Below are 15853 nucleotides of genomic sequence, written 5' to 3' on the forward strand. Positions count from 1 at the left end.
GGTGAGGATTTTCATCCTATGCCTAGCAAGTTAGCCACTGCCATCTGAGATTACATCATCACTTATTTACCATCAGGTCAAGTTGCAGTCAAGAGCTAACTTGTGAAGAATAAAAAACAAAATATAAATTATTCTCTTTACTGCTGAAAGCCTCAAACGTCCACAAGGAGACATTATCACACTGAGAACTTGTCACACTAAGAGCAACAAGACAAAATAGAAAAATATATATGGTCGAATTGAGAAACCGGTTAAAAACAAACAACTCATTCAACAACATTTAATAAGTTAAAACCCTATTTACTCTATCTACATCACCTAGATACAAATCTAGATAAGCAACGCTTCTCGTCTCACCGTAGCATCGTAATGTCAAATCAAAACCAACTTTGCTATCGGACATCCAATTTGTCAATCATTATGAATCTTCAATGGGTCCGTGAATTGCGCAGTTAGTATGTAAAACAACGCTGGTGCAGGTACCAAGGTTAAGTACCACAACTCCTTGAAACCAGTCAGTGAGATGATGCCATATGCGTGAATGATCCAATGTCCAATGAGAATGATCAAGTTCCTGACATTAGTGAGCGATGCTGACAGTAGCGCCGGCGATGTCTGGTCTATTTTGATTGAGAAGTGAGACGCTGACGTCATCATCGATATTATGATGATTATGTAAGGGAACGAGAAATCTGAAACAATATTTTTATTAATTAAATCAGTTGTACAAACCGCGTAACTATTATTTGACTTCAAATCATGAGGTCCTAATGATGAAACTTAAGCGGCCAGTGGCGTTCACAAGGTTTTAAATAGGATATGCACTAGACACACCCACTATACACACTGGATTTCCATCCACAATGGGGATGATGACTAGGTTTAAATATATTGATTTTTATGACACATTCGGGTAAATAAGGTCAATGTTAACTAATTTATACATAAAAAGCAAAGATTGTCTGCAAAATAAATAGGATTATAAAATTTCAAAATCTATTAAATTTTTTTTATCGTAATTAGATGAAAATTCATACAGTTTTAGCTTCCTTACATTAAATTTGTCATTTTTCAATAAATGAACTATAAACATAAACGCACAAATAACAAAGATATTAGTAATTTTGTTTGAACGCCCATACAAACCTAACGATCAGCGAGCCAACGACGTCACTAAATCGTGCCATTTTGTATGGAGCGTTTTTCAGGGATCCGCGGCAGCGCCGCAAATCTGACCCTTTAAATCCCTGTAGCTCCGAAAGTAATGATCGCAGATACCCTGTTAGTTTTACAAAATTGCTTTGCTATTAGTACCTATACTCTTAATTTATATACAATTTAAAAAACTGCCATCATCCCTATTACTTGAAAAAAAATCGGTTGTCTGTAAGTCGGTTTACTGACGATAGTTGAACATGACAACGTCATAAGAAAATACTAATGGAATGGTTGCATTTTTCAAAAGAGAAAGTTCGTTTTTTTTTAAACATAAACATGTTCGTTTTTTTTTTAACACTTACATATCAATCCTGCAGCAACAGTATGTATAAGGACGAGTATGGGGTAGAAGTACAAGGCACAGTATATAGCTTTCTTGCCAGTATTTGATTTGCGCCAGGCCAGTAACAGCGGCCTTAGTATCACTGTCATGAGGAGACCAAACGCATATATAAGGAGGACTATTGTGTATCTGCAACAGAGATAAATATTGGTGGAATTAATTAGTATATTTTCATGCTTTTAGGCATTGGATACATGCATTTTTTCTTTGTTTACAGTAAGTAAATAATTTTAAATGAACAAAAGAAACAATACCAAAAATCAATCAAATATGCTGTTAAAGGCACAGATGTACATTATTGAGTTTACATTGCTAAATTATACTGAAATAAAATGTCTTTTCCACAATTTTTAACTGACTTCCAAGGTTCTATGTTCGGCTGTATGTTGTTTTTCTAAATTTTTAGTTTTTAGTTAGTAGGTACTGTATTTTTAGTTACTGTCTAACAGGAATAGCAAGCATTGAATCTGTAGCAACTGTGTTAAATGATTTCACAAAACCCAAGAAACTGTTCTACCTACTAGGACCCTCTTTGGGAATTGTTAGCATAGATAACTTGTGTTAGTTCGCCCAACAAATACTGTAAAAAATATTTATAATTTATACTTAGAAGCCTGCCAGCCCACATTGGAGTAGTGTGGTGGGTCTAGGCAGGCTCCATATGTAGAGGCCTTGGTCTGTAGTAAGCCGATATAATAGGCTGATAATGATACTTACAAAGGATAAACAGCTTCTTGAGTGCAATGCAGAGTCTCTCTGTAATCCGGCTGTGGGTTGTGCAACAGTGTGTACCAGTCCGACAGAGCTTTAGGTGAGCAGACATGGAGATCCATGGACCCAGTTGGTGGTAGCACTATCAACGCAGATACTGTGCCAATTACTACTTCAATGAATGCACAGACGAGTTGAGCTACTATTGTGGAATTTCTGTAAAAAAAATAGTTTATCTATATTAACAAAAGAGGTAAAGTTTGTGAGGTTGTAGGGGGTAATCACTGGATTTACTGAACTGATTTTGTAAATTCATTTACCAATAGAAAGCCACATATTTTGTCTTTTCATGGGAACAGGAACTATGTGGGTGTAAATGCTTGGTGTCTAATTGTTTATTGATAAGGTTACTGAAGATTCAACAACTCTAATGAGGCTATCCTCGTCCATTGGACTATTGGTTTGCTCACTCCTAAAAAGTCCCTCAGATTTTAAACATGATTATTGGTCATATTTAAAGGATTTCACATATTCTCTTACTTTTTAATCATGTATTGCAACTGCATTGTTCAATAGTTAGCTTGTACCAATGGACCATGCATTTCAAGAATCAAGACAGATGAAGCTATGAAAGCAATGAGGTTTTTCCAAGAAATTATTAATTGCAGTCTAGAGTTGGGAAGACAGTGATGAGTGATGTAATATTCCATACTTCAGGGAGCATATTAGGCAATTCTCAGCTCAGAAGCTCATTAGTCTTAGTCATGTCTGATGATGTGGCATGGGCTAGTTAACAAATTAACACCCTTTTGGCATACTATTACTTAATTTTGGTATTCTGGTGTGATGTCAGAGAAACACAGTTGCCACAATGATGTGTTAAATGAACTTTTATCTCTTCCAATTTGGCTCCCTATCAGCTTAGACTGCATTGCCATATCAGTCTGATGATGAAATTGCAGTTAAGAAAAAAGAACAGCTTACACAAATCGTTCGTATTACGTACCTGTTCCCTGCGGCAACCATATCAATGAAGAACAAATGCAGAACCAGTGGCAACAGCATCATAAAGCCAAGATACTGCCAGTCGTACAACGTTGGCTCTTCGGAACATTCTACGCAGTAGCTAGTGGCGTTTGTGCGGAACCCTCTAGGGCAAGCGCCACACTCACCCCAGGACCCGTTCTCTAACTCTGTACGACCACAGTAAAGTCCTGAACATGTTCTGACTATTGACATGTTTGTTGTTTTTAATTGAGCTTTTTAATGTTTTGTTATTAATCCTGACAGACAGGTAGGTTGGGATAAGTTTAAACTTCGTACTTTAATTTAAGATAGTTTTTCGATTGCTAAACTAAATACAAATAGAACTTTTAATTCATTTTAGAAAAATAAATATAATGTGAGAAATAAACAAATCAATCGTTTCCGTCAATGTCAATTGTCAAAATTCAAATGTCAAATTCAAAATCGATGCCATGCCACAGACTTAGCAAAGTTAACGTCAAAATAAAACCACCTGGCACTTGAGTTCGGAAACTCAAAACATTAATTGATTATTCTGTTGCCCAGTCGTTAGATTGTAGTATAAGGATTAAGGATGGATTTCTATAGTTAACTATGACTTAACCTAAGATAGATGAGTTTACGCTTGATTTACTCTAACTTGATGATTTTGAACAATCAAATACTAGCAAGACGTTTCACCAAAGATTATGTGATTTATGATGAATAGTTTTGTCCAGCCTCCGTAAGTCGTTCTTCCAAACCAATTACACGTACCTATATATACCAAGATCTCCGATAGGGACCTCCGGATCTATGTTTCAAAAATGTGTTAATTCTTTTAACTACGAGCCAGTGGCGTAGTGTGCCTTAGGGGGCCTTGTATCAAAATTAATTGGGAGGCCCAGTGTCAAATTTCGAAAAATCTGTTTAGTTTTTGATTTACTTTAGTACTCTCTAACTCTCTTCTCTTTCACCACAAAGTAAATGCTTTTGATTTTTCTACAGTTTTTGTCTTTTTTCCTGGACCACCAGATTCAGTAAGTGGATTATTTTTTTTACTTTTACACGTACGGGGCCCCTGTAGTTCGGGGGCCCCGTATCATTGATACGGCTGATACAGCGGCAGCTACGCTTCTGCTACGAGCCTAAGACGTGTTATTCAGTTTCATAATAGCAAGGATTCTTGGAAGGACTTAGACCGGGTTACATCTTCACACGGGACAATGTAATTTATATTAGTAACTATAAATACCTCGTTGGTCCAATGGTCAGCCTATGTGGTTTCAGACCACGAGGTCCTGAGTTCGTATCCTGGGTCAGGCTATATGATATCTAACAAGTTTTTTTGAAAACTTGGAAAGTTGGTCATGTTACACCCGTTTCTCGGAGCACAATAAAGTCAGTAAAGAGAGTCAGTTCCAGGAAGCTCGCCTGGGAACAGCATGGTGGGTCTAAACCCCATATTCCTTCTCTGCTCTGCCATCGGAAATGGTGGTAGAATCACTTGAAAACAAGTGTTTGTAGGTAAAGTAGACTACTTTAAATTATAAACTTATTTTAATTTGGACAATAAAGACACCAAGATTTTACACCTAAAATATTACCTACATTTTGCGGAAAATCAAATACTATTAGGTTTTTCTTAATAATTTTAATTTTAATGGTAGATAAATTACCTAAAAGTCATCATAAGTAAAAACATTATAATGCTTTGAATTTTGAAGAGTCTTCATATTTCTGCCAAAATCGAACACGTAACCGCCTTATAACCGTTCGCAAGATAAAATATGACAAAGACAGGAATAAAATGCAAACTGTTGAAAAAACACCAACAATATCAATCACTAAATGTTTGAAGTAACTATCTCCAACCGCTGGTGACCTCAGATGCTTAGCACCACCGTTGCGCAAAACGTATTCTGTCCACCACACTGCTTTTTCAGGACCTGATATAATATGATCATTAGCCGCACTCTTTAACTTGGACATTGCCTCCTTATACCTGTTGAAAAATAACAAATAATTAAAAAAATAATCCAGTATAAAGTGGAGCTAAAACTTTACTCCACTCGGTAAATAATAAACGAAGATTTATACATACTTGTCGGTAGAAGCAACCGCCGAAATAACTTCAACGAGGTTTTGCTTTTCCAAATAATAGAGATCTAGAAGTTCCCCCGCATTGTGTCTAGTGATCTCTTGTATGAAAACCTTTTGAGACTTAACAATTGGCAGCCCAATTATTGGTACTTCATAAAATACAGCTTCTTCAAGAGATCTCCAACCACCGTTTGTAATAAACGCTTTAACATTTGGATGCGCTGTAATAACAATTGAAAGTGTTAGACATAACGTAAACTAGAAGTAGGTAAGTAAGCTAGAATTCCTTTCAAATCACCTAATATTTCTTGCTGTGGGAACCACTGGCTACTGATGATGTTATCTGGCAGGTCATTTATCATGGTAGTATTTCCGATTTTCCACAACACCAAATAAGGCAGTTCTCTAAAAGCATCCGCTAATGTTTGCAGGAGCTGCGGCGAGAGGTGCTCTGACTCTTGGAATGCTCCTAGACTGAAGTAAACAACTCCTTTGGAAGCAGAATCTAATAATGCCTTGAGATCCTACAAAAAAAAAAATTTGTTTAAGCATAGGTATATTGCGATCATTTTAAGAACAAAAATATGTTCGTAATTATAATTATAAGTTTACCTCTGGTAACGGATAGCCTGGTTTAATATGCATTCGATCTACATAAACAACAGCAGGAGGACTCGGTCTATTACCAATTAATACAGGATTACTGGCTACGAATAGTAGATCTATGTCGCGTTCTACGTCCAGGAGACTTCTTCTAAATCCGAAAATCTTTTTCGCTGCAACGTCGCAAAGAGGAAGATATGTGTTATAATATTCTTGCCTTGTTTGGAAGTGTCGGTTGAATTCAACAATTTTCTGCCAGCTACTTAGATTTCTGAAGTTCACCGAGTTTATATCCGGGTACAATAAAGGATGGATTGGAGATCCCTTAGACTCATAATGATGTATCTTGCCACTTGAAGCAGTAATAGCAATATGAGGAGCTTCGTATTTGTCAGCAACAGCATACAACAATGGTACATCCGCTTCAGTGATGACCAGGTCAAATTTAACATTCGGATTCCCTAGTACTGCCGTCATTGGCTTAGATTTCAACTGTGCCACTGCTAATTTTATAGAAAATTCATTTATCGCCCTCATGCGAGAATAATAATCGTCGGTATTCGTCATTAAAGCCTTATACTCCTCCCAATAAACCGATGATTCTTGTCCAACGTTTAATTCAACAATTCTCTCCGCATCTGGATATGTGAATTGGCCTGGATATGGAGTCATCAAAACAACTGAATGTCCACTTTGAGTTAGAAGCGATAGGTATCCCCTAAACACAAGATGGTCCGAGAATGATAAAGATGAAAAAAGCGCCAATATTGATGCACTTTCCACTGTAAAAGTATACGAAATTAGAAGAACTGTGATAGTCTGATATAACAACATTGTAGAACACTTTAATACATTCGTTCACGACAAAGGCAGAATATGAAAAGATAGGTCTTTACAAAATTAACATGATGTAATAATTTTTCATTGATCGAGCCACTTGAGTAAATATTTTACTTTACGTACGAGACACACATTTATTATGAGTGTATTATTCTCTACGTCTATTATTTATGTTCACTCGTTATTAAATTAATCCCACTTACCTACCTATAAAATCTATGAGTTATTGTATGTTTGTGTGTTTGGATAATTGTTACCTTAACGCGTGACCCCGAGTGTTCAAACAGCGGACTAGAATCTGGCATACCTATCTTACGTTCCCACTAACCTCTAAACTACCTACAAAGATTTTCATGTGATTTTCACAGGTTGACTAAGCTTTGTTTGAGTTAATATACCTACCTACTGGTATGCAAATGAAACAGGTTTGCATTTCAAATACTCGTACGTACTCATGTAAGGGTTTCAATTAATATTGCCTAGTTGTGCTAGATTGATTAATATAACTCCCACGTTCTTCAATAAGGTTTGGCTCTACCAGTGTACTTAAAGCAACTTTGGTTTTTCCAGTAGGTACCTATTGCTATTATTCGTTTCATTGTACTTTTTTAATAAAAGTAATTCCTATAAAATAAATATACGATTGCGCCCAATCCTTCAAGGTAGTATCAGCTTTAAACAATATCGCCTAGAATAGGGCCATTTTATTTGCTTGTGCAATGTAAGTATACCCTTAAGGGACTTATATAAACTCCTTACTGCGTCGTCTTTGGTTTCCCCTAGCAACCTGTATCAAAACAATGTCAAAGTTTACGTTGCCCAAAAGCACGGTTCTATCTTTCATAACAAATAATGCAAATCAATAAACTTACAACAAAAACAATATAAATTAACTATGAGTGATATAAATAATTACTCAGTGTTGGGACGAATAGGTGAAGGCGCACATGGACTAGTATTCAAAGCTCGACATCTGCCCACAGGACGTGAAGTGGCCTTGAAGAAAATACTTATAAAGAACCTGGAAGATGGAATCCCTGTGAATGTTATGCGGGAGATCAAAGCATTGCAGCTGCTACGTTGTAAATATGTTAGTAATTTAACCTTAAATTAATGCAAATGGATTGAAAACTCAGGAGACCCTCAATAAACATATGTGTTAGACTCAGAATAAGGAAGCTTCTAGAATACCAAAAAACATATATCTTCACTGTCCTTAAGAATATTAAGGACAGTGAAGATATGTGATTTCTGTTTTCAGAAGATAAATTGGCTGTAATAGGTTTAGGAATGTAGGTACAGACAGGCGTTTGAATGTGAAACTGAAAGAGCTTAAGCTAAGCATAAACCATGTAGGTTTGGTGTAGGTATATAAAGTAACATCTGGTCTAATAAGAGATTTCTAAGTAACCATTAGACGGGTTTCTATATCTACCACACGGCTCCTCATCCTCAGTATCATTTTGAATAATAATTAATTAACGATGCTTTTCTACTTTGCTTACGTTCTTTTAGATTGCACATACATCTTTTTGAGCTGTCAACTTAGGTATCACATCCAAAGCAAAACCGACTTCCTTAGACATATTAAAGGCCGGATTCTACACCTAATAAGTGTTGGATAGTCTTAACGCGAGTTTTGTCACTGTCTTACTATATATCACACAAGCGGACGTCCTCGTTTTAATTTTGCTCTCTCGCAAAATCCGTTCTTAGCGGACGTTTACTAGGCAGGTAGCTATGAACTACCTCCCTGCCAAATTTCATACTTTCAAGCTCTTTTCGAGATACATATAGTAAAGAAGTGACCCTTCGTTTTTATTTGAATATATCAATAGATGACATAGATTCACCCCCCCCCCCCCATAAAATTCCTTGACTAGTTATGTGAAATTACTCAATTTCAGTATAGCTTCCTCCCCCCCCCTCCCCTTCCTTGATAGATAGATACCTGCCTACGCCCATGGTGTTATAATAACAATCTTCTTCTTCCAGGTAATAAAATTGTACGACATGTTTCCCCGAGGCATGAGTCTAGTGCTGGTGTTGGAGTACATGTGCTCTGGACTGTGGGAAATGCTCCACCACAATCAGCAGGAGATGACACTGCCTCGCGTCAAAACTTATGTGCAAATGCTGTTGAAGGGGACGCGATATTTGCACGCACATTATGTGATGCACAGGGTAAAAAACAGTCTTCATAATAGATATCTTTTTTTTATGCTTGTTATAAGTAGGTATACCTACCATATCTTGGTATCTTGCGCATATGCTTGTAACTATAATAACTCTTCTTTTAAGATAAAAATAATTTGTTCTGCTTAGTTGACACTCGGAATAAAGGCCCAGCCTCCATACAAAATTGGCACACGTCCTTTGACTAATTAATCACATAAACCCAAAAGAAAAGGCATCTGTGAATTGTAACGCACTTACAATTTTATTTTATTAAGAGAGAATAAACTAAGAAAGTTACTAGTAAGCTAACTTATCCTAATTCTAATAATATATAAATCATGCCCACTTGGAAGGGTGACAAGAATATTGGGTGCATTTCCGCGAATGACAGCCAGGCTAATTATTTGCGCAAAAAAATTGCCACCTTTTGTTACTAGTCAAGGTAGTGTGTTAGTTGTAGTAGTTGTGTTAGCTAGCCACCGTGAAATAATTCAGAGATTTTTTTTGACACTACGATGCCATTGGTCCACGGCAAAATAAAAAAAAAGGAAAATAAATTCCAAAGAATTTGAAAAACAAATGTAAAAAGAAGCTTTATGGAATGAATGGGAATAGAAAATTCTAAGTCTAAAACAAATGCCACAATAATATTTACTTAATAGCCTTTTCACCTCAGGATCTCAAACCAGCGAACCTGCTAATAAATCATGAAGGAATACTAAAAATTGCCGACTTGGGACTTGCGCGTCTTTACTGGCCAGACGGCGGGAGACCCTATTCGCACCAAGTGGCAACAAGGTAAAGACTAGACCCTAGATAAAAACTCTTTAAGATTAATGCAATTACTCAGACAAAAGTTTATTTTGATCTCAGATGGTATCGCGCTCCGGAGCTGTTATATGGAGCGAGGTATTACAGTGAAAAGGTGGATATATGGGCTGTTGGCTGTATCATCGCAGAAATGATCACGAAACAACCACTTTTCGCTGTAAGTATATTACTATTTGTAAGCCTAAGACAAGTTCCCAGGCGTTGCGCGTTTTAGCGTGTCAGCCCCAGTTCCTACACGGTGGATGTAAGCTTGCGTAGCGGTTCCAGAATGAGAGGAGCGATTAGCGAATCGAATATATCGAAGCACGTAACATACGACATAGGAGTACCTTAAGAAATTGAGAAAACAAATATCGGCCAATAGCAGCGCAAACGAAAATATCGCTCTATCTTTGTTGTGTTGATATAGATAGCGATATTTCAATTCCGCCACTATTGGTGACAATATGTCCATTCTCTGCACCTTTTCGGAATTTGGATTGGAGGCGTAATTTTACTTGGTTATAATTATAAACCTTTTACGCGCCATTGTCTATTTTACACTTAAGTATGCGTTAACGAATTAATTTAAATTGATTATTCAATGATCCAATCTACAGGGGGAATCAGATATCGAGCAGTTGGCAATAGTTCTCCAACGCTTGGGAACACCGACCGAGGAGACTTGGCCGAGACATTCAGAGCTTCCAGATTATCACAAAATTACTTTTCCGGAATCTTCACCAATGCCTTGGCCCGATCTCTTGCCTGGAGTAGACGCCGATGCAATCGACTTGATAAAATCGATCATTATTTATGATGAACAAAAAAGGATATCAGCCAAAGAGGTAGGTGCATATAGAGGGAGGAAGGGGAGGGGGGTCTGCCGATATGGAATTCTATTATGTCTGAGGCCAGACCCCCTCTAGGCCTTGATACATATAAGAACGCTAATTTAATGGCATCATGGCTGTTTTGTCCTCGAATGTTTAGATGCTTGACACTATCTCAATATCTCGACGCGCATAAACTAAGATTAAAATGTTGAACATTTTCTAGAACAAAAAACCAGTGATGTTTTAATTAAATACGTTTAAACTACAAAATTTCTGTGGTTATTCCAGAAACAGCTTTAATTAAAACAAGACACTGGCTTGGCACCGCCTTCAAACTGATCAGAAGGTAGCACATAGGTAGGATGTTATTTTTTGCTTTTTAGTTAAAGTTATTTTTTGAGTTGGAAGTCGGTTTAATTTTTTTATTAAATTTTTTATTTTTTTATTTTTAGTGTTAGCATACCTACTGCGTGTGTACAGTCACAACCTACCTAAGTGGAAAGTTCTTATCAATACAAAATTATCAAGTCCAAACACAAGGTAGCTACTGTGAGCCGTCGAGGAGTTCTCTTCACTGTCCCTCGTCTTCATCATCAGACCCTTAATACAGTCACAATCCATCTAGGTGGGAAGTTCTCATCAATACAAATTTATCAAGTCCAAACACAAGGTAGCTACTGTGAACCGTCGAGGAGTTCTCTTCACTGTCCCTCGTCTTCATCATCAGACCCTCAATACAGTCACAATCCATCTAGGTGGAAAGTTCTCATCAATACAAATTTATCAAGTCCAAACACAAGGTAGCTACTGTGAACCGTCGAGGAGTTCTCTTCACTGTCCCTCGTCTTCATCACCAGACCCTTAATACAGTCACAACCCATATAGGTGGAAAGTACTCATCAATACAAATTAATCAAGCCCAAACAAAAGGTGACTGCTGTAAATCCTTGACGAGTTCCATCGTCTGTGTTTCGGCTCCATCATCAGACCAACTCCAAACCTTCATAAAGTTGTAGTGGTTTAAAATACCTTATGGAAACACTAACAAACGTACTAGCCGTCTCTACAACTTTCGAAAGTTCCCCTCAATTTCTCCAGGAGGCCATCATCAGATCCTGACATGAAAAAAATGGGACCACCCTGGAAGTAAACCCTACAAAACAAAAAAAGAATTTTCAAAATCGATCCATAATTGACGGAGTTATCGCTGGACATACATAAAAAAAAAAAAAAAACATACATACAGCCGAACGTAGAACCTCCTCCTTTTTGGAAGTCGGTTAAAAAACCGTTGAAAATAATGCTTCTATGCCTACTTAAACGTTTATTTGCTATCAACAATGAAAACGATTAGTGTGCATTTCTATTTTATATTTACAAAGCTGGTCTGAGTCTTTACGTACACAATTTCGTGCCTTACTAATACTATTTTAAGGTTTCTGAAATCCAATGAAATCACATTTCATTATTTGGAATAATATTTATTGCAGGCAATAAGACATGCATGGTTTCAAACTAGACCACTGCCAGCGACGTTGGAAGACATGCCGAGACCAAAATCGAAAACTAAGTGAAGCTCTAAAAACAGATATGGTACTCTAAAACCCCACCAGAACCCATTGTCATTTTTTACAATTAAGACGACGGCGACGCATGCCTGTATTTAAAAAAAAATCATTATCAAACAAAATAATTCCAAACCTAGAACCAATGGGGCATGCTCATTTCAAGCACGAAAGCATGCTACTGAGCAGTTGCTACTTATTAGCATGTGTATCGCAATATTGCTAATAATGAGCATGCTTATTTCGAGCTTGCTCAAGAATCAACAGTCGTTCGATTTATGAGCATACTACTTGCTGCGCGGGTGGAAGGGGGCGCGCTTTTAGCAAATGTAAACTGATGATAAGCATGCTCGTATGGAACATGCTTTTAGCATGCTATTTTAGAGCATATATAACAGTACCAGTAAGTATTTTGGGTCAATTTGACATTTGACGCTTAATGTCTGGTATGCAAACTGCAAAGTGCGTGTATGCCGATTTTTGATGGCCTACGCCACGCAGCCCAATCGACCTCACGGTATTTTTTGTTAATTATATTCTGTCATCATCATCATCAGCCGATGGACGTCCACTACTAAACATAGGCCTCTTGCATGGACTCCCAAGTACAACGGTCTCGAGCGACCAGCATCCAGCGGCTCCCTGCAACCCGCTTGATGTCCTCGGTCCACCTAGTGAGGGTCGACCAACACAACGGTTTCCGGTGCGGGGTTGCCATTCCAGCACCTTGGGACCCCAACTACCATCGGCTCTTCGATAGATACGCTTATGATCACTTCAGCTTCGGGACTCGCTGAGCGATGTCAGTGACTTTGGTTCGTCTGCGGATCTCCTCATTTCTGATTCGAGTGACTTTGGTCCTTTTAATAAGGCCCATAGTCAGCGACCAAGTCTCGGATCGGATCCACTGGCAACACGCACTGTTCGAAGACTTTCGTCTTCAGGCACTGAGGAATTTTGGAAAATTATGTCCTCTAACCTTTTATTTATTCCATAACCCTACATCCAGTAGTCACAAGTCCTGGACTTTGCTTGGTGTTTTTCTCTCTACCACGCTATTCGTCTCTGTATAGATTTGTAAATAGAAATAACCCAAAACAACCTAATATAATAATAAATACATAGTTTGAATCGAAATTTTATTTCCTTGCAATCACCTAATAGATAACAAAGATGGAACCGATTAAAGTGCAGTCGACAAAATTTATAACAATTGTACTTTATCATAATCATATTTATGTACAAATTGAGCGAAATATATTACATACCTACATACTAAATTAAATGTATAATCCATTCACTTCAAATAAGCCAACTATTACAAAGATGGCGAAAGTACATACTGCTAACCAGGGGCGTAGCTAGTGTATCAGCCGCATCAATGATACGCGGCCCCCGGACTACAGGGCCCCTTACGTATGAAAGAAAAAAATTGTAAAATCACACCGACTCTGGTGCTATCCGGAAAAAAAACTGCCTTTTGAGTTTCATGTGAGAAATTTACTTTTCATTTGGGGCCCCTAACACTAACTTTGATACAGGGCCCCATCAAGGCACGCTACGCCACTGCTGCTAACGTAATTAAATAATTGCTTTTAAGTAAAAGTAACGGCCTACATGAAATGAACGGCCAGTACAAACGTACATTGTGAACAACCCGATCAAATGGGTATAAAAAAAATCATACCCAAAAAGTAAATTGACATACATACATCACGTCAAAAATGCCAAAATATGCTAATATTACTATTATTAGGACGAAATAATATTTTAATTGTAAAAGAAAATTTGTATACTATAAATATATAAGTTGAATGTCTAGGTAATTCAATAATTTAAAGATCATGTGTCACATTCAAGCAAATAAATAATGATTTGATAACAATTTAACTATAACTCAAAATTTAGTCACAGCAAAAGGTTGAAATAATGCTTATTAATATTATTACAGGTATTAATGTCTATTAATAATGAAGAGAAAATTATTAGTATATTAACTCTATTTCATGAAGAAGCTTTGACGACAAGAAAATCAGTCCCCCTAGCCAAGTTTCACGTCGATTATCTTTCTACGATCGGTACGGTACGGTACTGTACGGTAATAAGTTAAAGTTTTGAAATATTAAGTTATTTTTTTTTAAATCGTGCGGTACAGTAAGCAACACACTACGCACTCGCGTATGTACAGATATACGGATGCACTTATTGCGTCATTTATAATATTTAATGTCGATACTGTAGACCCGAGAACTGCGATGGCCCGATATTTCACATTTTATGAAAGCTGAGAGTTTGTAAGCCTACGATTCTACCTTAGATAATCACGGTAGCCAATTATAGAGTTTGTACCGTGGTAGCTTTGTAGGGTTTCTAGTGTCCACATCCACAATAGGGATGACGAAAGTATTTTAAATAGGGATGATGACAGTTTTTTTTAATTGTGTATAAATTAAGAGTTTGCTAAAGCAATCTTCTAAAAGTAACAGGATATCTGCAATCATTACTTTCGGAGCTACAGGGATTTAAAGGGTCAGATTTGCGGCGCTGCCGCGGATCCCTGAAAAACGCTCCATTCAAAATGGCACGAATTAGTGACGTCGTTGGCTCGCTGATCGTTAATTTGTATGGGCGTTCAAACAAAATTACAAATATCTTTGTTATTTGTGCGTTTATATTAATAGTTCACATATTGAAAAATGTCACGTTTAATGCAAGGAAGCTAAAAATGTATGAATTTTCATCTAATTAAGATAAAAGAATTTTAGTAGATTTTGCAATTTCATAGTCTTATTTATTTTGCAAACATCCAGTCAATCTTTATTTTGTACATATGAATTAGTTAATATAGACCTTATTTGCCCGAATGTCTCGTAAAAATCAATATATACAAACCTAGTCATCATCCCTATTCTAGTATGCCAATAGTAACAGGGTATCTGCAATCATTACTTTCAGAAATACAGGGATTTAAAGGGCCAGATTTGCGGCGCTGCCACGGATCGCTCAAAAACGCCCAATAATATGGTACGAATGAATGACGTCATCGATCGAAATAATCGATTAATCGATCGCTTCCGACTATACCTATGGTGAGAGAAAATAGGCTGACAAACTTTCAGCCTTCATGAAATGAAATATGTGTGGCATTCTCAGACTCAGTCTCAGTCTACTGCCTACTACGATAATTATCTAACGAACACTATTTACAACAATACTTCGACATAACTACTTAAGTGTATACTTAAGTGTGTACGTACTGGAATATTAACATTTTTACCTCTAGTTGTGCGCTGCAGCTTCACCTGCATAGTTCCCATTCTCATAATCGGGGATAAAATATGGCCTATGTTTTTTTTATACTTTACAAGTTAGCCCTTGACTACAATCTCACCTGATGGTAAGTGATGATGCAGTCCAAGATGGAAGCGGGCTAACTTGTTAGGAGGAGAATGAAAATCCACACCCCTTTCGGTTTCTACACAGCATCGTATCGGAACGCTAAATCGCGCTTGCGTCTTTGCTGGTAGGGTGGTAACTAGCCACGGCCGAAGCCTCCCACCAGCTAGACCTAGACTAATTAAGATAACCTCAATCTGCCCAACCGGGGATCGTGCCCAGGACCTCCATCCGTCCTCCGTCAT

The 15853-nt window shown here is 37.4% G+C and overlaps 3 protein-coding genes across 3 annotated transcripts; 1 reads left to right on the forward strand and 2 right to left on the reverse strand.

The window, feature by feature from the left end:
• Positions 1-268: 268 nt before the first annotated feature.
• LOC112047482 (JNK1/MAPK8-associated membrane protein) lies at positions 269-3706 on the reverse strand. Its single transcript, XM_024084608.2, has 4 exons — positions 3279-3706; positions 2279-2488; positions 1521-1690; positions 269-692 (listed from the first exon to the last, which is right to left on the reverse strand). Exons 1-4 carry the CDS (start codon positions 3509-3511, stop codon positions 412-414), a joined length of 894 nt encoding a protein of 297 aa, XP_023940376.2. The 5' UTR covers positions 3512-3706; the 3' UTR covers positions 269-411.
• Positions 3707-4923: 1217 nt separating this feature from the next.
• On the reverse strand, positions 4924-7739 carry LOC112047500 (UDP-glycosyltransferase UGT5-like). Its single transcript, XM_024084638.2, has 4 exons — positions 5993-7739; positions 5679-5904; positions 5382-5601; positions 4924-5282 (listed from the first exon to the last, which is right to left on the reverse strand). Exons 1-4 carry the CDS (start codon positions 6815-6817, stop codon positions 4982-4984), a joined length of 1572 nt encoding a protein of 523 aa, XP_023940406.2. The 5' UTR covers positions 6818-7739; the 3' UTR covers positions 4924-4981.
• On the forward strand, positions 7707-13190 carry LOC112047501 (cyclin-dependent kinase 20). The gene is made up of 6 exons (XM_024084641.2): positions 7707-7913; positions 8819-9007; positions 9678-9799; positions 9875-9989; positions 10432-10659; positions 12138-13190. The coding sequence occupies exons 1-6, from the start codon at positions 7719-7721 to the stop codon at positions 12219-12221; spliced, it is 933 nt and encodes a 310-aa protein (XP_023940409.1). The 5' UTR covers positions 7707-7718; the 3' UTR covers positions 12222-13190.
• The last annotated feature ends 2663 nt before the right edge of the window (positions 13191-15853 follow it).

This window comes from Bicyclus anynana, chromosome 21 (genome assembly GCF_947172395.1).
Source record: "Bicyclus anynana chromosome 21, ilBicAnyn1.1, whole genome shotgun sequence".
Lineage (NCBI taxonomy): Eukaryota > Metazoa > Arthropoda > Insecta > Lepidoptera > Nymphalidae > Bicyclus > Bicyclus anynana.